Genomic DNA, 24,519 nt, shown 5'->3' on the forward strand with positions numbered 1-24,519 from the left:
TCCTCTCATTGAGCAGCATCTGTATGAAGCAGAGGTGAAGTGCCTAAAAATGAAGATATGCTTATATTTGTTTATGATCATTTTTGGTAGCCATAAAATAACCTTGTATTCTTGACTTATTGCCATAGAACTTTTAATATGTATTTGTTTTTATTTGTTAGAATTAAAAATTGCCATAAAGCAGCCATCTTGCCTTATGTTCCCATGTTGTGAATGGTGGTAAAATACTTTATTCTGGCAGGACATTAATAACATAACATTGTAGCAAGACGTTACTTATAATCCAAACTGATGGGTAGAAAAATACACTTCAGACATCAAACCATTTACAAAGTGCCAGTGTAGATGGCCTCCCTCATGCTTTACTAGTAGGTTGTAGTGTCCGTTTCAGTTGTATCTCATCAAATATAGTGTTAAACAGCATTAGATAAAAAATAAAAGCATGGGCCTAGTGAGGCAGCCCCGGCGGGCACAGTGGGGGGGGAATCTGGTGTTAAATGCTTCTCCCTAGCACTCCTGCAGAATGAGGACGATCAGATGCTAGTGGACAGTTCGTTCTTTCTGTCTCTGGTAATCTGGAAGAACACAAACACCATAATAATAAAGTTATTTTCGTTCAGCACTCCAAATTATTTCACTATGCAGATCACTTTATTTCTTGGTTCATGGATGCCTGTACACTCGTTTTATCTATCTGAAACACGGCAGGTCCCCATTGACCCGTTATTGCATGCTGCGTTACATCGAAATCTTCCTGTAGGCTAGCACAGACAAGTTTGTTAGAAGCAGGGTGGCTAAAAATAAAAATATTTTTTTTTTATATAAAATGCTTTTTGAGGAAAATATATTACCATCCAAAGGTTATTCCATCATGAAATAAAGATTAGTTTTTTAATTATGTAGAATAAGGCTGTACGTAGACTCCCATATTGTTGAATGGATTAGGCAGTGGCTGAGGGACAGACAACAGAGGGTTGTAGTCAATAGAGTATATTCAGACCATGGTCTTGTTACCAGTGGGGTACCTCAGGGATCTGTTCTGGGACCAATATTGTTTAATATCTTTATCAGCAAAATTGCAGAAGGCCTCGATGGTAAGGTGTGTCTTTTTGCTGATGACACAAAGATTTGTAACAGGGTTGATGTTCCTGGAGGGATACACCAAATGGAAAAGGACTTGGGAAAACTAGAGGAATGGTCAAATCTGGCAACTAAAATTTAATGTTGATAAGTGCAAGATAATGCACCTGGGGCGTAAAAACCCAAGAGCAGAATATAAAATCAGTGATACAGTCCTAACCTCAGTATCTGAGGAAAGGGATTTAGGGGTCATTATTTCAGAAGACTTAAAGGTAGGCAGACAATGTCATAGAGCAGCAGGAAATGCTAGCAGAATGCTTGGATGTATAGGGAGAGGCATTACCAGTAGAAAGAGGGAGGTGCTCATGCCGCTCTACAGAGCACTAGTGAGACCTCATCTGGAGTATTGTGCTAAGTACTGGAGACCATATCTCCAGAAAAGAGGAGAGAATATTTAAAAGAAGAAAAACTGCTACAAGAGGACATAGTTTTAAATTAGAGGGGCAAAGGTTTAAAAGTAATATCAGGAAGTAACACTTTACTGAGAGAGTAGTGGATGCAGGGAATAGCCTTCCTGCAGAAGTGGTAGCTGCAAATACAGTGGAGGAGTTTAAGCATGCATGGGATAGGCACAAGGCCATCCTTCATATAAGATAGGGCCAGGGGCTATCCATAGTACTCAGTATATTGGGCAGACTAGATGGACCAAATGGTTCTTATCTGCCGACACATTCTATGTTTCTATATGTGTACATTTTTTGGTAAATAAATTCCATTAATCCATTCACAATGTCATGCTCTTCCAGAGGTTTTTGTAAGATTATTGGGCAGTTTCTCTGCCTACAAGATATTATCACAGATTCTTGGTTTACTTTTGCAGTTCTCAAAACTGAATTTGACTCAGCAGAGATCACATGCCTCTTCTTCACAGCAAAAATGTTATAACATGAACAGGGTTGAGAAAAATACCTTAATCCTAACGTCTACAAACCTATGAATGCAGAATCAACCTAATATGAAAAGTTGTTATTCTAAAAATCTTTATCTACTTGCATATTATAAGTTATACCAGCAAGAATTAGTCTTTATGTAGAAAACTATGATTTAAATCAAGCCTTACTGACTAGTGATTTAAATCAAATCCACCCTGGTTAGAAGGGTCTCCAAATCATAAACTGATCAGAGTATCCTGCTACTGAGGGCTTGTTCACATCTCAGCTGGAGGCTCTATTAAGGAATTCCATCAAAAAGACTGGATAAAAAATTTCTGGTATGCAGGACTTTATCAGTTTAAAAAAAACAAAAGCTGGTTCCCGAATGGCCTCCATTGTAGTTTATAGAGTCCGTCTTGGTTATGTGCTGAATCCGGCACTTGCGGAGCAGAACACCAAATATCAAGCAGTGCTATGAACTCATCCTAAGGGCTCATGCACACAAACTTATTTTTTTTTTCCCCCATGTCAGTTCTGTTTTTTTTTGCGGCCCATATGCGGAACCATTCACTTCTACGGGGGCCACAAAAAATGGAAATGACTCAGTGTGCATTCCATGTCCGCATGGCTGTTCTGCAAAAATTAGAACATGTCCTATTACTGTCCTCATTACGGATAAAGGATAGGACTGTTCTATTAGGGGCCAGCTGTTCCGCAAAATGCGGAATTGCACACGGCCGGTATCCATATTTTGCAGATCCGCAATTTTCAAACCGTAAAAAACGGCAATGGCCATGTGCATCAGCCAAAAGCCTCCCATCCAATAACTAATCTGCGGGGTAACCTGGCAGCAAGTGTTCTCTAGCCCAACAAGGGAAGTGTCACATGGTGACCACTGAGTGAGATGCTTGGTGTAGCCACTCTGGCTAATACTGAGCAGGGAGCATCACACCATTAATACAGGATCCCCTAGTGTTATTATATTGGGAGCATGGTTTCCCATTGTGGACTCATTGTAACAGGAGCTCACAGCTTAATAACGATTTATAATGCTGTGTCCCCCTGCCCGAACGCAGAAGTTGGGCAGGAACACACAGTACTATAAATCATTATTATGATGTGGTAAATTGACTCCCCTGCTCCACAGCCGTTTCTTTTGTGAGAAGAGTGTACACTGCGTGCAGAATTATTAGGCAAATGAGTATTTTGACCACATCATCCTCTTTATGCATGTTGTCTTACTCCAAGCTGTATAGGCTCGAAAGCCTACTACCAATTAAGCATATTAGGTGATGTGCATCTCTGTAATGAGAAGGGGTGTGGTCTAATGACATCAACACCCTATATTAGGTGTGCATAATTATTAGGCAACTTCCTTTCCTTTGGCAAAATGGGTCAAAAGAAGGACTTGACAGGCTCAGAAAAATCAAAAATAGTGAGATATCTTGCAGAGGGATGCAGCACTCTTAAAATTGCAAAGCTTCTGAAGCGTGATCATCGAACAATCAAGCGTTTCATTCAAAATAGTCAACAGGGTCGCAAGAAGCGTGTGGAAAAACCAAGGCGCAAAATAACTGCCCATGAACTGAGAAAAGTCAAGCGTGCAGCTGCCAAGATGCCACTTGCCACCAGTTTGGCCATATTTCAGAGCTGCAACATCACTGGAGTGCCCAAAAGCACAAGGTGTGCAATACTCAGAGACATGGCCAAGGTAAGAAAGGCTGAAAGACGACCACCACTGAACAAGACACACAAGCTGAAACGTCAAGACTGGGCCAAGAAATATCTCAAGACTGATTTTTATAAGGTTTTATGGACTGATGAAATGAGAGTGAGTCTTGATGGGCCAGATGGATGGGCCCGTGGCTGGATTGGTAAAGGGCAGAGAGCTCCAGTCCGACTCAGACGCCAGCAAGGTGGAGGTGGAGTACTGGTTTGGGCTGGTATCATCAAAGATGGGGCCTTTTCGGGTTGAGGATGGAGTCAAGCTCAACTCCCAGTCCTACTGCCAGCTTCTGAAAGACACCTTCTTCAAGCAGTGGTACAGGAAGAAGTCTGCATCCTTCAAGAAAAACATGATTTTCATGCAGGACAATGCTCCATCACACGTGTCCAAGTACTCCACAGCGTGGCTGGCAAGAAAGGGTATAAAAGAAGAAAATCTAATGACATGGCCTCCTTGTTCACCTGATCTGAACCCCATTGAGAACCTGTGGTCCATCATCAAATGTGAGATTTACAAGGAGGGAAAACAGTACACCTCTCTGAACAGTGTCTGGGAGGCTGTGGTTGCTGCTGCACGCAATGTTGATGGTGAACAGATCAAAACACTGACAGAATCCATGGATGGCAGGCTTTTGAGTGTCCTTGCAAAGAAAGGTGGCTATATTGGTCACTGATCTGTTTTTGTTTTGTTTTTGAATGTCAGAAATGTATATTTGTGAATGTTGAGATGTTATATTGGTTTCACTGGTAAAAATAAATAATTAAAATGGGTATATATTTGTTTTTTGTTAAGTTGCCTAATAATTATGCACAGTAATAGTCACCTGCACACACAGATATCCCCCTAAAATATCTAAAACTAAAAACTACTTCCAAAAATATTCAGCTTTGATATTAATGAGTTTTCTGGGTTCATTGAGAACATGGTTGTTGTTCAATAATAAAATGAATCCTCAAAAATACAACTTGCCTAATAATTCTGCACTCCCTGTATTACAAGTGTTTGTTGTTATTCCCATTTAGACATTTATAGCATAACCCCTTCTGGGGTCCACGCCTACCTTCACAACGCTGACCTGTCTCACTCCACGGAAATAGAGAGGTGGTAGTGCATGGGCTGTTCTCAACATTCACATCTAAGGGAGGGCTGAACTCCCACACATTGGATAGGGCTACACGTGCGTGTGTACAGAGCCAACACACCACAGCTCTATCCACTGTGCTTGTTCTCGGGTACTACAGGTGAACCTGCATGCAGTCAGCAAGCCTGGCAGCAGATACTCTCACTTAGTGATCCCTATAAGCACTAAGGTTTTTATTTCTACGTCTCATTTTGGTAAAGTACCAGCTGTAAAAACTACACTTCTCAGAATGTTAATGTCCTGAGTACATTCTGTACAGAGACAGAAAGGGATTTCACCTCTGAAGCCAGTAAGAGTGAATGAGGCTCTGGACTGTAACACAGACTGTTCCTCAGGTAAGTAAAGCAATGTATTTGATATAGGATCCATTTATATAGAGCTTCACACTGTACGTACAAGCAGGATACTCACTGTATGGAAAGTACCGGACTTGCATATAGATTTCCCTGGCACTTTTCAAGATTTCCACTGCCTAAAGAAGAAACAAATATGAATGATACCATAGTCTATCAAAGGGGCTGTCTCATCTCAGACAATGGGGATATGTCTCTAGGATGTGCACCTATATCGAGAATGGAGCCCCGAAAGCAGTGAAGGGTGCACTGTGCATGCGCAGCCGCCCTCCATTCATTTTCTATGAGGGCACCGAAATTAGCCGAGCACTGGCTGCTATTTCCATCGGACCCATAGACACAAATTGGAGCGGCAGCCGGTCATGCACGGTGCGCTTCTATGGGAGAGTGATTGGCGGTGGCCGGACCGGAGTCCTCCAGCCACCACTTTGGGGGGCTCCAAACCAGATACCCCCAAGCAGATTCCTGAATGCAGCCCTGTGTGTGTATATGTCAGATCTTGTACTAATCTTCAGTTACATTATAATTAAAGTGTTTGTGCCGTAGATGATAGTCAAACGTAGAGCTATGCCGATGGTACCCGTACTGGAACCTACAGCAAGTATGGTCATTTCAGATCGGCACCAGAACCGTACAAAGGCCGCTGTAGCAGCAGCATCCCACCTCCTGTGCTGTACAAAATATCTGCATGGGTTGATAGAGCAGACCGGGACCGATATCTATACCTTTATAATTTTCCACCAAATCAATGGATGAAAGGATCAGTTCCTGGATGCCTGATCTTTCCAAGCAGCTATTTAAAAGGTTACTCCCATGTGGACATTTTTGACCTTTCCAGATGATAAGCCATAAATATCAGTAGGTGCGGGTCCCACATCAACAGTATCTCAAGAATGGGGGTATGTACAGGTCTGTTCATTCATTTCTATGGGAGTTTAGAAAACAGCCATGCATGGAAATGCCATAACTGTCCAGAAGGGAATAACCCTTTAGGTAATGTCACAAAACTGTGGTGACAATGGTGAAAACTGCTCCTTCCTGCCACACCACAACCTACACATGTGAATACAGATTAATAATAGGCATTCATTGTTTCCACAGCAAAAACTGTTCCGTATACAGGTAAACCCAATACTAAGGCCCCTTTCACATGGGCGAGTATTCCGCGTGGATGCGATGCGCGAGTTGAACGCATTGCACCCGCACTGAATCATGACCCATTCATTTCTATGGGGCTGTGCACACGAGCGGTGATTTTCACACATCACTTGTGCGTTGCGTGAAAATCGCAGCATGCTACTCTTTGTGCGTTTTTCACGTAACACAGGCCCCTTAGAAATGAATGGGGTTCCGTGAAAATCGCAAGCATCCGCAAGCAAGTGCGGATGCGGTGCGATATTCACGCACGGTTGCTAGGAGACGATCGGGATGGAGACCCGATCATTATTATTTTCCCTTATAACATAGTTATAAGGGAAAATAATAGCATTCTGAATACAGAATGCATAGTACAATAGCGCTGGAGGGGTTAAAAAAAATGTAACTCACCTTAATCCACTTGATCGCACAGCCCGGCTGTCTTCTTTGCTGTGTGCAGGAAAAGGACCTGTGGTGACGTCACCACAGGTCCTTTTCCTGCACACAGCTAAGAAAAAGACAGAAGAGAAGCCGGGCTGCGCGATCAAGTGGATTAAGGTGAGTTCAATTTTTTTTTTTTATTATTTTAACCCCTCCAGCGCTATTGTACTATGCATTCTGTATTCAGAATGCTATTATTTTCCCTTATAACCATGTTATAAGGGAAAATAATACAATCTACAGAACACCGATCCGAAGCCCGAACTTCTGTGAAGAAGTTCGGGTTTGGGTACCAAACATGCCGATTTTTCTCACGCGTGTGAAAAACGCATTACAATGTTTTGCACTCGCGCTGAAAAATCGCGCATGTTCCCGCAACACACCTGCACCTTTTCCCGCAACGCCCGTGTGAAAGAGGCCTAACAGTGACTGGTGAGCGCCAGTGCCTTTTCTAGTACCTTGCTGTGTTCAATATCCTGGAAGTCCACATTGTTAACAGTAAGCACCTGGTCTCCTTCCTGTAGGCCAGCGCGATGAGCATCTGAGTCCGGGATGACCTACACAAACAAGGAGTACAAAAGCTATAAAGTGCCACAAATACCTTAGACCAGCAGCCCAAATTCACAATGAACATGATATCTATAGTTACACTCATGGACCATAAAAATCATGCCCCCAAATAGAAATGTCGGATTGCTGCAGTGATGTCTCAGGCAGATATGTAAATGATTACTGGTGTGGTCTGATTAGACACTGGGTTTTGCCACAAGAGGGCGGAAAAATATGCTTCCCCCCACTGCCCTGTAAAAATGCTCTCAGAGGCTACTTTTGGGTAGTGCACCTCTTGGAGAGAAATCGATGACTGCCAGACATGCCTCTACGATGCACTGAAAGACATTTTGTCCAACTGACAAACTTTGAGAGGGGAGGGGGCGAATCATTAGACTGGGAGAAGCAGGATGGTTTCAACAAACTGGCCGCCGTAGGCCATTCTGACCTAGCTTGTTGGGAGCAGTGGTTACAGAAGGGCACACACATGGGGCACAGGCTCCGGCCAGCCCAGACAGACCACCAGTAAACAGGATCACTTGATCTGCAGACAAGCACAAGCAGCTCCGACAGTTTTGTTGTCCACCATCTGGGCACAGGTGGCACCCTTATTACACACAACTGTCACTGCCTGGACCATGGACCAGGCACTTAGCAGAATAAGATTTAGTCTCACAATGCGATTATGTGTCCTGCCATTCACAGCCAGAAACCGTTGCATTAATTTTCAGTGGCATTGTGAACAAGAAACCTGGTGTTCTACGGACTGGAACCGTATCATCTTTAGTGACAAATGCAGGTTCTGTTTGGGATCCGACGACAGACAGGTTTGAATATAGAGGCCTGGTGGTGAGCGCTTCAATCCTGCCTTTGGTATGAAGAGACACGCTGCTCCATCTGCTGGTGTGATGATGTGGGGAGCCATCGCATACTACAGTCAATCACTCTTAGTAGTGATATGAAGGACACTAACACCTCAGAAGTATGTGCAGGAGGATCCTGCGACCATGTGTCGCATCTCATGGCAGGGCTTCCAACTGGCATTTTACAACAGGATAATGCTAGCCCACACACAGCAAGGGCTTCCTGGGAATGTCATGCTAGTGCACATGAGCCAGGAAGTTTAGGAGGAGAGGGCTGGGTTTAGTCCAGATAATATTTGTCTACACGGTGAGAGTGGCCATTTTGTTTTAAGAAATCTACTAGTTACTAATAGTGCAAAATAGATCTAGTAACAGGGCCAGCTATAGTATACATAGTACCAGCCATAAAACATACAGCTGATTAGCTAAACTGTCTGGTTATGAGGTGATAATTCCGCCTTTCACTGCATAATTTTGGAACTATAGACTACAGAATACCAAATCTACCAAGATAAATCCACCTCCCATTCCTAAATAGTGCCATACAATAGGCACATTTGCTTTTTCAGGGTCCTGGGAAAGCAAATTTACTACTATCTGGAACTGTAAGAGAGAATGCGGAATACTAAATCTACCAAGACAAATCATCCTTTACTCCAAAACAGTGCCATAGCTTGGTAGATTTGCCTTTCAGGATCCTGGGAATGTTGGGTTACCACTATATGGAACTGTAATAGACCACAAAATACTAAATCTACGAAGACAAATCAACCTCACTCCTAAATAGTGCCATAGCTTGGCAGATTTACTTTTCAGGATCCTGTGAATGATGGGTTACCACAATATGGAACTAATAGACTGCAAAATACTAAATCTACCAATACAAATCCCCCGTCTCACTCCTAAATAGTGCCATAGGTAGGCAGATTTGCCTTTCAGGGTCCTGGGAAAACTGGGCTACTTGCATAATGTAAGGGTAACATCATCTGTATAGTGTGTAGAGATCCACAAAATGTGTAATCCAGCTTTCCCACACTGATGAATGTCGATTTGCCTAAACAGAGAAATCCTTCCTGCCTATAAAAGGACAAACTTGACATTCAGGCACCTGGGCAGCACTTTAGTGTCAGTGCACTGGTAGCGTCTAGTGTACCTGCACCCGCATAGGAGGTTTTGCAGTTTCCAGTACTTTCACGCTGACTATCCATTGAAGTTAAGCCCCACCCCTTTCCTGAACTTCCTGTGTGACTGTGAGGTCATGTTAGTGCACATACACTGATAACAGCCTGTCTCCAGCCGAAGATGGAGAGGCAGAGAGGAATGAGGGACCTGTCTGACTGCAGGAGGACATCTCCAAAAACTGCTTTCTGTACGCCAGATCTTAAAAAAAAAAAAAAAGTAGGCCAGGCCAGTTTTTGGCGTAGAAAATTATCTAAATCTATGCCAGCAAGGGAGCTAGCCTAGATTTATGACACTGGCAGTGGATGCGCCGGCGCCTCTATATAACCTAGGCACATGAAGAGCCAGCGCATGGGTATTAAGACTGGCGTCTAAAACGCTGGTTTTAATCAATTATCCCCCCCCAAAAAAATTGCAGGTTATTTTTTTTTTTTTCAGGCTTTAGTGTCCCTTTAAGTATGCATTTCCTATTTATTTTTATGGGATTCAAAATTTTACAGGATTTTGGGAGCACAATATGATGTCTATCATGATGTACTAGAGCCATACCTTTGAAATGAAGATACCAAGCTGGGATGCTTTTCCACCTCTGATGTTAAACCCAAGCTGTAGAGACAAAATGGAGTCAGCATAACTGTCTTGTGTGCTCTCTAGCAAAGGGTGATTGGTCACGGACATAGGATTCAGAGCCCTGTATGAGACATACGGCCTCTAACCACTTACACTGTATTTTAAACAGAACTATAAAGGGGTTTTCCAGGTCTTATATTGATGACCTATCTTCAGTGGATTATACAGTGAATGGAGCCAGGAGCCGCTGCAAGCAGCGTTTTGGTGTCCTTCTCCAAAGCGGAATGGAGACTGAACTGATGCATTCTGGGCGGATCCTTTCCCATTAAGAAGGCATTAGAATGCAAACTGATCCGTTTTGGACCGCTTGTGAGAGCCCTGAACAGATCTCACAAACGGAAAGGCAAAACGCGAGTGTGAAAGTAGCCTTAGTCTTCATAGTTGGCTTCTCTACAACTATTTACCATCCCCTCCCTGGAGTTTCAGCTGCAGTCTGCTGTACCTGAGGAAAGAACACTCATCTGCTCTGCCCCGCTCTGTTCCTGTTCTCTGGCTCCCTTCACTGACGACAGATGGGATCATGTGCGCACCTGGACTCCATGACACGTCCACAAGCAGCACTGGAACCAACAGTGACATGCCACTTGGGGACACATCAGCACTGAGGCCAGCCATTCGCTGCAGTGGCACATGTGACCCCATCCATCTGGAAGTTTACAGGACGGGGACCAATAAAGTGTGCCAGGGAGTACAGAAGGCTCGGAGTGACATTTAAAGCTGCACAACCCCTTTAAGATGGCCGAGCATATTAGATGTATAGATATGACAAACATTCAAGATGTGGTTGGAAAACTAGTTTTCGAAACAAGAAAGAAAAATAATGCACAAAAAACTGCACTTCAGGCATGGATTAAAAAAAGTATACTAAATTTTATTGTCGATTTCATAAATACAGGAGTCAACACAAAAAACATTAACCCCTTCCTGACACAGATTTTTCATAACCTGCCTTCCAGGAGCCATAACTTTTCTGTTTACATAGATCTATGAGGGCTTTTTTTTGCAGGACAAGTTGTACTTTGGCACCATTAAATATTCTTTACTATGTAGTACAAGTTGGAAAAAAAATTCTAAATGGGTTGAATTAGGCTTCTTTTAGACTAGTGTTTTTTGCGATTCCATCATGGATCTGCAAAAACGCTTCTGTTACAATAATACAACCGCATGCATCCGTTATGAATGGATCCAGTTGTATTATGTCTTATATAGCCACGATGGATCCGTCATGAACTCCACGGAAAGTCAATGGGAGACGGATCCGTTTTCTATTGTGTCAGATAAAACGTCTTGCTCCTCACCACATCCTGGACAGAAAAACGCTGCTTGCAGCATTATTCTGTCCGCGATGGGAGCGCAACCAAACGGAACAGAATGCATTTTAGTGCATTCCATTTCGTTCAGTTTTGTCCCCATTCATTGTCATGACTGATCTCAACAGCGGAATTGAAAACGCTAGTGTGAAAGTAGCCTTAGGGGAAAAAATAACACAATTCCACCTTTGTTTTATGGGTTTCATTTTTACAGCTTTCCTATGCAGTACAAATGACCTGTTAACTTCATTCTGCGGGTCAGTACGATTACAGCGATATCTTATTTTTATAGTTATACTTGTGTTTTAATACTTTCTAACATATTTGGCTCTATACACCACCACAATGGATTTGAAATGAAACGAACAAGATGTGCTTTACCTGCAGACTGTCAGCTTTAATTTGAGGGTATTTACATCCAAATCAGGTGAACGGTGTAGGAATTACAACAGTTTGCATATGTGCCTCCCACTTGTTAAGGAACCTAAACTAATGGGACAATTGGCTCCTCAGCTGTTCCATGGCCAGGTGTGTGTTATTCTAACATTATCCCAATTACAATGAGCAGATAAAAGCTCCAGAGTTCATTTTAAGTGTGCTATTTGCATTTGGAATCTGTTGCTGTCAACTCTCAAGATGAGATCCAAAGAGCTGTCACTATCAGTGAAGAAAGCCATCATTAGGCTGAAAAAACAAAACAAACCCATCAGAGAGATAACAAAAACATTAGGCGTGGCCAAAACAACTGTTTGGATCATTCTTAACCTCCTCAGGACCGCCGTACGCAGGATTGCGTCTTTGCGGCGGTCCTGTTGTTCTGGGTGGACGCGCCGGTGCGTCCTCTCGCGAGACGCGAGATTTCGTGCATTGCCGGCCCGCGCATGCGCATCGCGGGCCGGCAAAAGTTAAAGAAGTATTTCGTCACCAGCCTGCCAGCCACGATCATTGGCTGGCAGGCTGGCGATTTTCAAAAAATCAAATCAGAAGCCAGATAACAGATCATATTAGTAAATATGATCTGTTATATGGCTTCTCTGCTCCTCTGCTGGTCCTTTTCGTCGGTTGGATCCAGCAGAGGAGCAGACTTCACTGTGAGTACACACCAAACACTGCCCTTAGCCCCTGATCACCTTCCATCACCCCCATCATCCTAATTAACCCCTTGATCGCCCCTGTCAATCACTTAGTGAAAGACAAAAAGTGATCAGTGTAAACTGTCACTATTTTTTTTTCACTGGTATTGGCTGTTAGGTTTTAGGGATAGTTTAGGCCCCTTGGTTAGGTAGTTAGCGTCAGTTAGCGCCCACCCCACCGCACCGCAGTCACTTTTATTCGCTGTTTAGCGTATCGCTAATCAGCATTTGTACTTTTATAGTATCTGTAAGTGATCAAAACTGATCACGGTCAGATCTATAATAGTATTAGTGTCACTTTAGTTCGCCCTCCACTCAAAACGCAGTGTTTGCCCGATCAGGCCTGATCGGTCGCCCACACGTGCGTTCACCCACGCCCGCCCCACCGCAGTGACAAAAAAAAAAATTTGTTTTTTGATCACTGCACAATCACTTTACACGCACTGCGGCGATAAAAAAATCAGTTTTGATATTTTTTATCAACCGCAGCGGCCTCCGGTACTTCGCTAGCCTCCCCTTTGTAAGACAGGCTTGCTTTTTTTCTTGGGTAGTCTCAGGGAATACCCCTAAATTTAGTAGTCCAAAATGTCAAACAGGGGGTATTCTTCTGAAGAGGCCTACAGGATTCTGACCCAGTCGGATGAGGAGTGGGAACCCTCATCTGACGAATCTAGCGGGTCAGAATATGAACCTGTAGAAAGCAGTGGCTCTCTGACCCAAAGTTCGGACGAGGAGGTGGAGGTCCCTGGCAGCACCAGGCGTACCCGGCCCTGTGTCGCTAGACCACAGGTTATGCAGGATCCGCTTCAAGAGCAGCAGAGTGGGGCTGTCGCTGCCGGATCACGTGGTGAGGCATACACCAGCAGCGCAGCCCTTCCTGGACCTAGTACCAGCACTGCCGTACAACATGGTGACGTGGCGAGCACCAGAAGGGCAGTTGAAGCTGGTACGGTGGCACGTGCACTAGTTACCCCGTCGCAGCCACCGCACAGACAGGCCCGTAGAGCCCCTAGAATCCCTGAGGTGCTGGCAAACCCTGATTGGCAGTCACCAACTTCAGCCGCACCTGTAGTTCCCCCTTTCACCGCCCAGTCTGGAGTTCGGGTTGAGACGGCTCAAATCGGTTCGGCCCTGGGATTTTTTGAGCTGTTCTTGACTGCGGAGCTCTTGGACTTAGTCGTGGCAGAGACCAACCAATATGCCACACAATTTATATCCGCCAACCCGGGAAGCTCTTATGCCCAGTCTTTCCGGTGGAAACCAGTCCAAGTTTCCGAACTTAAAATTTTTCTGGGCCTTCTCCTCAACATGGGTCTAACTAAAAAGCATGAATTGCGGTCATATTGGTCCACGAACCCGATTCATCACATGCCCATGTTCTCTGCTGCTATGTCCAGGACACGATTTGAGACCATCCTGCGTTTCCTGCACTTTAGCGACAACACCACCTCCCGTCCCAGAGGCCACCCAGCTTTTGACCGGCTCCACAAAATTCGGCCCCTCATAGACCATTTCAACCAGAAATTTGCAGATTTGTATACCTCCGAGCAAAACATCTGCGTAGACGAGTCCCTAATACATTTTACCGGGCGCCTTGGCTTCAAACAATACATCCCAAGCAAGCGTGCCCGGTATGGGGTCAAATTGTATAAGCTCTGTGAAAGGGCCACAGGCTATACCCACAAATTTCGGATCTATGAGGGAAAAGATCAGACCCTGGAGCCGGTCGGTTGCCCTGACTACCTGGGGAGCAGTGGGAAGACAGTCTGGGACTTGGTGTCACCCTTATTCGGCAAGGGGTACCATCTTTATGTGGACAATTTTTACACAAGTGTGGCCCTCTTTAGGCATTTGTTTCTAGAACGGATTTGCGCCTGTGGCACCGCGCGAACTAGTCGCGTGGGCTTCCCCCAACGGCTTGTAACCACCCGTCTTGCAAGGGGGGAGAGGGCTGCCTTGTGTAACGAAGAACTGCTCGCGGTGAAATGGAGAGACAAGCGTGACGTTTACATGCTCTCCTCCATTCACGCAGACACGACAATCCAAATTGAAAGGGCAACCCGTGTCATTGAAAAGCCCCTCTCAGTCCACGACTATAATGCGCTCATGGGAGGGGTGGACTTCAATGACCAGATGTTGGCTCCCTATTTAGTTTCCCGCAGAACCAGACGCTGGTATAAGAAGGTGTCTGTATATTTAATTCAATTGGCTGCCTATAATAGTTTTGTTCTCTACAGTAAGGCTGGGAGAACAGGATCCTTCCTCAAATTCCAGGAAGAGATCATCGAGAACCTCATTTATCCGGGAGGTTCCGTGGCCCCATCCACCAGTGTAGTTAGCCGTCTACACGAGCGACATTTCCCCAGTGTCGTTGCTGGTACCTCAACCCAACCGCCACCCCGAAAAAAATGTCGTGTCTGTAGCAGGAGTGGAATAAGGCGTGACACCCGCTATTTCTGTCCTGACTGTCCGGACCACCCTGCCCTATGCTATGGTGAGTGTTTCCGGAAGTACCACACACAGGTACACCTAGCATAGGGATCACATCTCACCAGGACAGGCACACAGGGCTATTAGGGCCCTTTCTCTCACAGCTGCTGCAAACCTCTCCTTTCACCTGGGATAAAGTGCATAACGTACTTCGCCACATCTTTGGGCGATTTGCGCTTTGCACATTGTCCCATGGGGAAGGAGAGGTTTGTTCTATAAAAGTAAAAAAAACTAAACAAAAAAAAAAATTACCGGTAAGTAAAAAAGTTTAAAAAGTTAAAAAAAAGTTAATATGTTCTGTTCTAAAGTTAATAAAGTTATTGCTTTGCGGCCTGGTTTTTTCTTTTTTGTTTTGTTTTTTTTACCTTCCAGGTGGACCAACCGATCGACCAGCTGCAGCACTGATGTGCATTCGGACAGAAGCATTGCGCTGCTGTCAGATTACACGCAAGTCGGTGTATGCGGCGCTGCAAGACGAGATTTCTCCTCTGCAGTAAAAGATACGTTTGCCGAGGCATATGAGCTGAGGAGGTGGCGGTGTTCATATACTTTGGCAAACACTTTGTATATATATAAAAAAAAATCCCGGCAATGATTTATTCATCCACTCGATTGATGTGAATGGAGAAATCTGGTTTGCCAGGGCATACGAGCTGAAGTGGGTATGGATGTTGGGCGGAGCTCCTATGTCCTGGCAGACGCCTTTCCCCTCCTTTTTCTTTTTTTGGCAGAGATTTTTTCATCCACATTGATCGATGCGAATGAAGAAATCTGTGCCGTTCATTTTTTTCTTTCAGCCCAGAGGCTGAACGGAAAAAAAAAATCTCATTACCCGTATGCTCAATATAAGGAGAATAGCAGAAACTCCTAATGCTGGGCATACATGTAATGATTGCGGAGACCCTCAAATGCCAGGGCAGTACAAACACCCCACAAATAACACCATTTTGGAAAGAAGACACCCCAAGGTATTCGCTGAGGGGCATATTGAGTCCATGAAAGATTGAAATTTTTGTCCCAAGTTAGCGGAAAGGGAGACTTTGTGAGAACAAAATCAAAAAAATCAATTTCCGCTAACTTGTGCCAAAAATTTTTTTTTTCAATGAACTCGCCATGCCCCTCATTGAATACCTTGGGGTGTCTTCTTTCCAAAATGGGGTCACATGTGGGGTATTTATACTGCCCTGGCATTTTAGGGGCCGCAAAGCGTGAGAAGAAGTCTGGTATCCAAATGTCTAAAAATGCCCTCCTAAAAGGAATTTGGGCCCCTTTGCCCACCTAGGCTGCAAAAAAGTGTCACACATCTGGTATCTCTGTATTCAGGAGAAGTTGAGGAATGTGTTTTGGGGTGTCTTTTTACATATACCCATGCTGGGTGAGATAAATATCTTGGTCAAATGCCAACTTTGTATAAAAAAATGGGAAAAGTTGTCTTTTGCCAAGATATTTCTCTCACCCAGCATGGGTATATGTAAAATGACACCACAAAACACATTCCCCACCTTCTCCTGAGTACGGAGATACCAGATGTGTGACACTTTTTTGCAGCCTAGGTGGGCAAAGGGGCCCACATTCCAAAGAGCACCTTTCGGATTTCACAGGTCATTTACCTACTTACCACACATTAGGGCCCCTGGAAAATGCCAGGGCAGTATAACTACCCCACAAGTGACCCCATTTTGGAAAGAAGACACCCCAAGGTATTCCGTGAGGGGCATGGCAAGTTCCTAGAATCTTTTATTTTTTGTCACAAGTTAGTGGAAAATGATGATTTTTTTTTTTATTTTTTTTTTTTTCCATACAAAGTCTCATATTACACTAACTTGTGACAAAAAATAAAAACTTCCATGAACTCACTATGCCCATCAGCGAATACCTTGGGGTCTCTTCTTTCCAAAATGGGGTCACTTGTGGGGTAGTTATACTGCCCTGGCATTCTAGGGGCCCAAATGTGTGGTAAGGAGTTTGAAATCAAATTCTGTAAAAAATGACCTGTGAAATCCGAAAGGTGCTCTTTGGAATATGGGCCCCTTTGCCCACCTAGGCTGCAAAAAAGTGTCACACATCTGGTATCTCCGTACTCAGGAGAAGGTGGGGAATGTGTTTTGGGGTGTCATTTTATATATACCCATGCTGGGTGAGAGAAATATCTTGGCAAAAGACAACTTTTCCCATTTTTTTATACAAAGTTGGCATTTGACCAAGATATTTATCTCACCCAGCATGGGTATATGTAAAAAGACACCCCAAAACACATTCCCCACCTTCTCCTGAGTACGGGGATACCAGATGTGTGACACTTTTTTGCAGCCTAGGTGGGCAAAGGGGCCCACATTCCAAAGAGCACCTTTCGGATTTCACAGGTCATTTTTTACTGAATTTGATTTCAAACTCCTTACCACACATTTGGGCCCCTAGAATGCCAGGGCAGTATAACTACCCCACAAGTGACCCCATTTTGGAAAGAAGAGACCCCAAGGTATTCGCTGATGGGCATAGTGAGTTCATGGAAGTTTTTATTTTTTGTCACAAGTTAGTGGAATATGAGACTTTGTATGAAAAAAAATAAAAAAAAAAAATCATCATTTTCCACTAACTTGTGACAAAAAATAAAAAAATTCTAGGAACTCGCCATGCCCCTCACGGAATACCTTGGGGTGTCTTCTTTCCAAAATGGGGTCACTTGTGGGGTAGTTATACTGCCCTGGCATTCTAGGGGCCCAAATGTGTGGTAAGGAGTTTGAAATCAAATTCTGTAAAAAATGACCTGTGAAATCCGAAAGGTGCTCTTTGGAATATGGGCCCCTTTGCCCACCTAGGCTGCAAAAAAGTGTCACACATCTGGTATCTCCGTACTCAGGAGAAGGTGGGGAATGTGTTTTGGGGTGTCATTTTATATATACCCATGCTGGGTGAGAGAAATATCTTGGCAAAAGACAACTTTTCCCATTTTTTTATACAAAGTTGGCATTTGACCAAGATATTTATCTCACCCAGCATGGGTATATGTAAAAGGACACCCCAAAACACATTCCTCAACTTCTCCTGAGTACGGGGATACCAGATGTGTGACACTTTTTTGCAGCCTAGGTGGGCAAAGGGGCCCATATTCCAAAGAGCACCTTTCGGATTTCACAGGTCATTTTTTACAGAATTTGATTTCAAACTCCTTACCACACATTTGGGCCCCTAGAATGCCAGGGCAGTATAACTACCCCACAAGTGACCCCATTTTGGAAAGAAGAGACCCCAAGGTTCATAGAACTTTTTATTTTTTGTCACAAGTTAGTGGAATATGAGACTTTGTAAGAAAAGAAAAAAAAAAATAAAAAATCATCATTTTCCGCTAACTTGTGACAAAAAATAAAAAGTTCTATGAACTCACTATGCCCATCAGCGAATACCTTAGGGTGTGTACTTTCCGAAATGGGGTCATTTGTGGGGTGTTTGTACTGTCTGGCCATTGTAGAACCTCAGGAAACATGACAGGTGCTCAGAAAGTCAGAGCTGCTTCAAAAAGCGGAAATTCACATTTTTGTACCATAGTTTGTAAACGCTATAACTTTTACCCAAACCATTTTTTTTTTACCCAAACATTTTTTTTTTTATCAAAGACATGTAGAACAATAAATTTAGAGCAAAATTTATATATGGATCTCGTTTTTTCTGCAAAATTTGACAACTGAAAGTGAAAAATGTCATTTTTTTGCAAAAAAATTGTTAAATTTCGATTAATAACAAAAAAAGTAAAAATGTCAGCAGCAATGAAATACCACCAAATGAAAGCTCTATTAGTGAGAAGAAAAGGAGGTAAAATTCATTTGGGTGGTAAGTTGCATGACCGAGCAATAAACGGTGAAAGTAGTGTAGGTCAGAAGTGTAAAAAGTGGCCTGGTCTTTCAGGGTGTTTAAGCACTGGGGGCTGAGGTGGTTAAAGGGCTTCTGTCACCCCACAAAAGTCATTTTTTTTTTTTTGGATAGTTACATTCCTTATAGCGCGATATAGGAGAATATAATCTTATCACTTACTTTCATGCGGCCGTTTCTTTAGAAAACAAAGTTTTATAATATGTAAATCCGGTCTCTACCAGCAAGTAGGGCGTCTACTTGCTGGTAGCTGCAGCAGAAAACCGCCCCCTCGCCGTGTTGATTGACAGGGCCAGCCGTGATCTTCTCCTCCGGCCGGCCCTGTCAGTATTTCAAAAATCGCGCGCCTCTGTTCATTCGGCGCAGGCGCTCTGAGATGAGGAGGCTCGTCTCCTCAGAACTCCCTCTGTGCGCCTGCGCCGATGACATCACCGAAAGAGAAGACGTCATCGGCGCAGGCGCACTGAGGGAGTTCTGAGGAGACGAGCCTCCTCATCTCAGAGCGCCTGCGCCGAATGAACAGAGGCGCGCGATTTTTGAAATACTGACAGGGCCGGCCGGAGGAGGAGATCACGGCTGGCCCTGTCAATCAACACGGCGAGGGGGCGGTTTTCTGCTGCGGCTACCAGCAAGTAGACGCCCTACTTGCTGGTAGAGACCGGATTTACTTATTATAAAACTTCGTTTTCTAAAGAAACGGCCGCATGAAAGTAAGTGATAAGATTATATTCTCCTATATCGCGCTATAAGGAATGTAACTATCCAAAAAAAAAAAAAAAAGAGAGTTTTGTGGGGTGACAGAAGCCCTTTAAAAAGAAGTAACGCACTGATGAGCTCAGCAACACCGGAAGACCACGGAAAACAACTGTGGTGGATGACCGAAGAAAACACCCTTCACAACAGTCAACAGTTGGTCAGATCAAGAACACTCTCCAGGAGGTAGGTGTATGTGTGTCAAAGTCAACAATCAAGAGAAGAAGACTTAACCAGAGTAAATACAGAGGGTTCACCACAAGATGTAAACCATTGGTGAGCCTCAAAAACAGGAAGGCCAGATTAGAGTTTGCCAAACGACATCTAAAAAAGCCTTCACAGTTCTGGAACAACATCCTATGGACAGATGAGACCAAGATCAACTTGTACCAGAGTGATGGGAAGAGAAGAGTATGGAGAAGGAAAGGAACTGCTCATGATCCTAAGCATACCACCTCATCAGTGAAGCATGGTGGTGGTAGTGTCATGGTGTGGGCATGTATGGCTGCCAATGGAACTGGTTCTCTTGTATTTATTGATGATGTGACTGCTGACAAAAGCACCAGGATGAATTCTGAAGTGTTTCAGGCAATATTATCTGCTAATATTCAGCCAAATGCTTCAGAACTCATTGGACGGCGCTTAACAGTGTGGATGGATAATGACCCAAAGCATACTGCAAAAGCAACCAAAGAGTTTTTTAAGGGAAAGAAGTGGAATGTTATGCAATGGCCAAGTCAATCACCTGACCTGAATCCGATTGAGCATGCATTTCACTTGCTGAAGACAAAACTGAAGGGAAAATGCTCCAAGAACAAGCAGGAACTGAAGACAGTTGCAGTAGAAGCCTGGCAGAGCATCACCAGGGATGAAACCCAGCGTCTGGTGATGTCTATGCGTTCCAGACTTCAGGCTGTAATTGACTGCAAAGGATTTGCAACCAAGTATTAAAAAGTGAAAGTTTGATTTATGATTATTATTCTGTCTCGTTACTTTTGGTCCCTTAACAAGTGGGAGGCACATATGCAAACTGTTGTAAGGCTAAGTTTACACGAACGTGAGTGATCCGTGGCCGTATTGCGGCCCGCAAATCGCGGGCCGCAATACACGGCCACAGTTCCGTGTGCATTCCATCCGCAAATCCAGAATCGCGGAACGGCCGCACGGGACAGGACCCCTCGGAAGCACTACGGAGTGCTTCCGTGGGGTTACGTCCCGTACTTCCGTTCCGCAAAAAGATAGAACATGTCCCATCTATTAGCGGAACGGGCGGATCGCGGACCCATTAAAGTGAAGGGGTCCGCGGTCCGATGCGGCTGACCTACGGCCGGCGATCGTGCATTGCGGCCCGCTATTTGCGGCCGCAGCACAGGCACGGCTCACACACGTTAGTGTGAAGTCGGCCTAATTCCTACACCGTTCACCTGATTTGGATGTCAATACCCTCAAATTAAAGCTGACAGTCTGCAGTTAAAGCACATCTTGTTTGATTCATTTCAAATCCATTGTGGTGGTGTATAGAGCCAAAAATGTTAGAATTGTGTCGATGTCCCAATATTTATGGACCTGACTATGTTTACAGAGCTGTATGAGGGATCAGTTTTCGCAGGGCGATCTGTAATGGTCATTGATACCATTGGGGTGTGTATGATTTTTTTTATAAATTTTTTATAGCATTTTTTTGGGAGTGAATAATAAAGAATAGTGTTGGTGAATTGAGCTTCGGATCATTGATCTGAAGTCGATTCGGTCAAACACTTGCTTTGTCTCCGTGGAGCCAAACTTCATTTCGCCCAAGACTTCGGTGAATTAATTCAGCAAAACATTTAAAATTCGGAATCAGAAATGTGGGGTTTGGTGCCGGCTGGTACCTCGGTACAGCTGAGAACTGAAAGGAGTTCCCCTCACATCCAAATCACAAGCTGGGTTCCTCCCCCCACAGCAGCACCTCTGGTCCTCATTCCTACACCTCCGCTTGTGAATAGGAGAGAGGTGAACTCCGAGGTACAGGGACACAGCAGAGCAGTCATCTGCACATAATATGGACAGAGAGCAGAGTTTACATAGGGCTCTGCTGTCTCACACAGACCGTCCTGCAGTGCCAGGAGGACGAATTTCATGCTCATATATCTGACAGCAGCCATTTTAACTCATCCACTGATTGTCCCCTAGACAAAATGAGCCATTATAAATAACTAAAGACATTTAAGAGTTTATTTATAACATGTTAAGTATTTTCATTTTCTTAATTCCGGGAGAACCCTTTAACAAGACCAACCTGTGCTCCTGGTGGCTTCTTCAGGAGGATGGAGCGAGGTAGAAAATGAGTCAGCTCATTGTTGTAATCTGAGTTGTAGATGCGCTGTGACAGCAACAGACAAAAACACTAATTAACAACGGGCAGGCATTTAGTGTTTTGGTCTAAAGTGGTCAGTAATTTGACCTCTAGGGGACAATCGAATTTCGTTTTTATTTTGACGTTTTTCTGCTGATATCTGCTAAGAAGCCAGCAGTGCTGCCATGCAGAGGGGGCACTGGGATCATCTCATCGCCAATCCAATAGAGGCAGTGGCATTACTGCTGCCGCTTATCACTATCCAGCGCTCATTAAGTGCTGTGAAGGTAACGGCTACCGTCTTCTTCTCAGGACCTATTAGATACCAGATGGTTAAAGAGGCTCTGTCATGGCTGCCCTATTGGGGGTAGTATAGGAGGCAGGGGAGACATTGCCCTCAGATATACATTGTTTTCAATGTGCTGCTCCCCTGCCCTCAAACGGATAAAGAACAAGCTCCCCATCACTGAGAAGGAAGCAGGATCCTTAGGCATTCTCTATTAGGCTAGGCAGCATTTTAACACCTTTCAACATAAAAATACTCATAGAAAACGATATAGACCCAAGGTCAATGTCATCTCTGTCCTGTGTCCCCACCCCACTAGATGACAGATCTTTGGATCTTGTGTTGGGTCAATGAGTTTTCCCATGGGAAGTTAAAGGGACATCCCAGCTGGACATTTACGGCATATCCAGGGTTGCCACCTTTCCCAACAAAATGACGCTGGTCAAGTTTATACCGATAAAAGAGGGCGTGGCTTAACAGTGCTACTTCACGCCAATGATTTGATCATATTTTGAGTCTCTTGCAGCATTTAAAAAAAAACACAACTAGTTTTCATATAAAATGCAGACAAAATAATGCAAACGCTTCATATGTGAACAGCTGTAAGGGAGTGAGCTCTTGTGGAGAAGCAAATAGCCACAAGGCCAGGACAAATCCATCCCCGCCACCTGTTCAGAGATGAACTGTAAGGCCCCTTTCACACGGGTGAGTATTCCGCGCAGATGCGATGCGTGAGGTGAACACATTGCAACCGCACTGAATCCTGACCCATTCATTTCTATGGGGCTGTTCACATGAGCGCTGATTTTCACGCATCACTTGTGAGTTGCGTGAAAATCGCAGCATGCTCTATATTCTGCGTTTTTCACGTAACGCAGGCCCCATAGAAGTGAATGGGGTTGCGTGAAAATCGCAAGCAAGTGCGGATGCGATTTTCACGCACAGTTGCTAGGAGACGATCGGGATGGAGACCCGATCATTATTATTTTCCCTTATAACATGGTTATAAGGGAAAATAATAGCATTCTGAATACAGAATGCATAGTAAAATAGCGCTGGAGGGGTTAAAAAAATATGTAAAAAAATTTAACTCACCTTAGTTCACTTGATCGCGAAGTACGGCATCTCCTTCTGTCTCCTTTGCTGAATAGGACCTGTGGTGAGTAGTGTTGAGCGAACTTCTGTTTTAAGTTCGGCTTCCGGTTAGCGGAGAATCCCAATATGGATTCCGAATTCCGTTGTGATCCGTGGTAGCGGAATCAATAATGGCCGATTATTGATTCCGCTACCACGGACCACAACGGAATTCATATCGGGATTCTCCGCTAACCGGAAGCCGAACTTTAGACGCCGAACTTAAAACAGAAGTTCGCTCAACACTAGTGGTGAGCATTCATTACAGGTAACGGACCTGTGGTGACGTCACTCCGGTCATCACATGATCTTTTACCATAGTGATGGATCATGTGATGACCGGAGTGACGTCACCATAGGTCCTTTACCTGTAATGAATGCTCACCACAGGTCCTGTTCAGCAAAGGAGACAGAAGGAGATGCCGTACTTCGTGATCAAGCGGACTAAGGAGAGTTAAATTTTTATTTATTTATTTTTTAACCCCTCCAGCGCTATTTTACTATGCATTCTGTATTCAGAATGCTATTATTTTCCCTTATAACCATGTTATAAGGGAAAATAATACAATCTACACAACCCCGATCCCAAGCCCGATCTTCTGTGAAGAGGTTTGGGTACCAAACATGCGCGATTTTTCTCATGCGAGTGCAAAACGCATTACAATGTTTTGCACTCGCGCGGAAAAATCGCGGGTGTTCCCGTAACATTTTCCCGCAACGCACGTGTGAAAGAGGCCTAAGGATCCAGTGTCAGGTGGAAACGGTCCCGATGTTTGTGTGTTCGCTCTGTGACCCGGACGCTGGTAAATGTCGTGGCTTCAATAAAATGCCCTAATTATATGCAGAAAGTATTAAATGGGCGAACGCTTCTCAACCCCAAATATCTAACAGAGCGAGGACTGCGCCAATTTCAAAAAATCTGAAAAGACTGGATCTGTTAAACAGTCTGGATAACGGATACAAATGGAACATCATTTCTCTCACTCATTTACTTCAGTGTTAGAAATAAAACAGAAAGCTCCTTCCGCCATTTTGTATGGAAAAAAGGCCGTGCAGACAGTGCTCGTCTCCTATGAGAAATAACAGGAACATTAAGGCGCAAACTGCACATCACCGATACTAATATTACACCAGGGAAATCAATGGCAATAAAGGCGGAAACCTTTTCTGGTTATCTGTT

General features: G+C 44.1%; 1 protein-coding gene across 2 annotated transcripts in view; it reads right to left on the reverse strand.

The window, feature by feature from the left end:
- Nucleotides 1-205: 205 nt before the first annotated feature.
- Nucleotides 206-24,519, reverse strand: part of PDZD11 (PDZ domain containing 11) — a 34,906-nt gene continuing 10,592 nt past the window's right edge. Inside the window, exons 3-7 of one of the 2 annotated variants that reach the window (XM_040405379.1) lie at nucleotides 21,863-21,946; nucleotides 9,951-10,007; nucleotides 7,269-7,367; nucleotides 5,291-5,351; nucleotides 206-575 (exon numbers count right to left, since the gene is read on the reverse strand). In XM_040405379.1, the coding sequence (XP_040261313.1) occupies nucleotides 541-575; nucleotides 5,291-5,351; nucleotides 7,269-7,367; nucleotides 9,951-10,007; nucleotides 21,863-21,946 (336 nt within the window). In that variant the 3' untranslated portion in view covers nucleotides 206-540. The remainder of the gene's footprint in view (nucleotides 576-5,290; nucleotides 5,352-7,268; nucleotides 7,368-9,950; nucleotides 10,008-21,862; nucleotides 21,947-24,519) is intronic. The other variant, XM_040405380.1, reaches the window with a different exon arrangement.

The sequence above is a fragment of the Bufo bufo genome, chromosome 8 (genome assembly GCF_905171765.1).
Source record: "Bufo bufo chromosome 8, aBufBuf1.1, whole genome shotgun sequence".
NCBI lineage: Eukaryota > Metazoa > Chordata > Amphibia > Anura > Bufonidae > Bufo > Bufo bufo.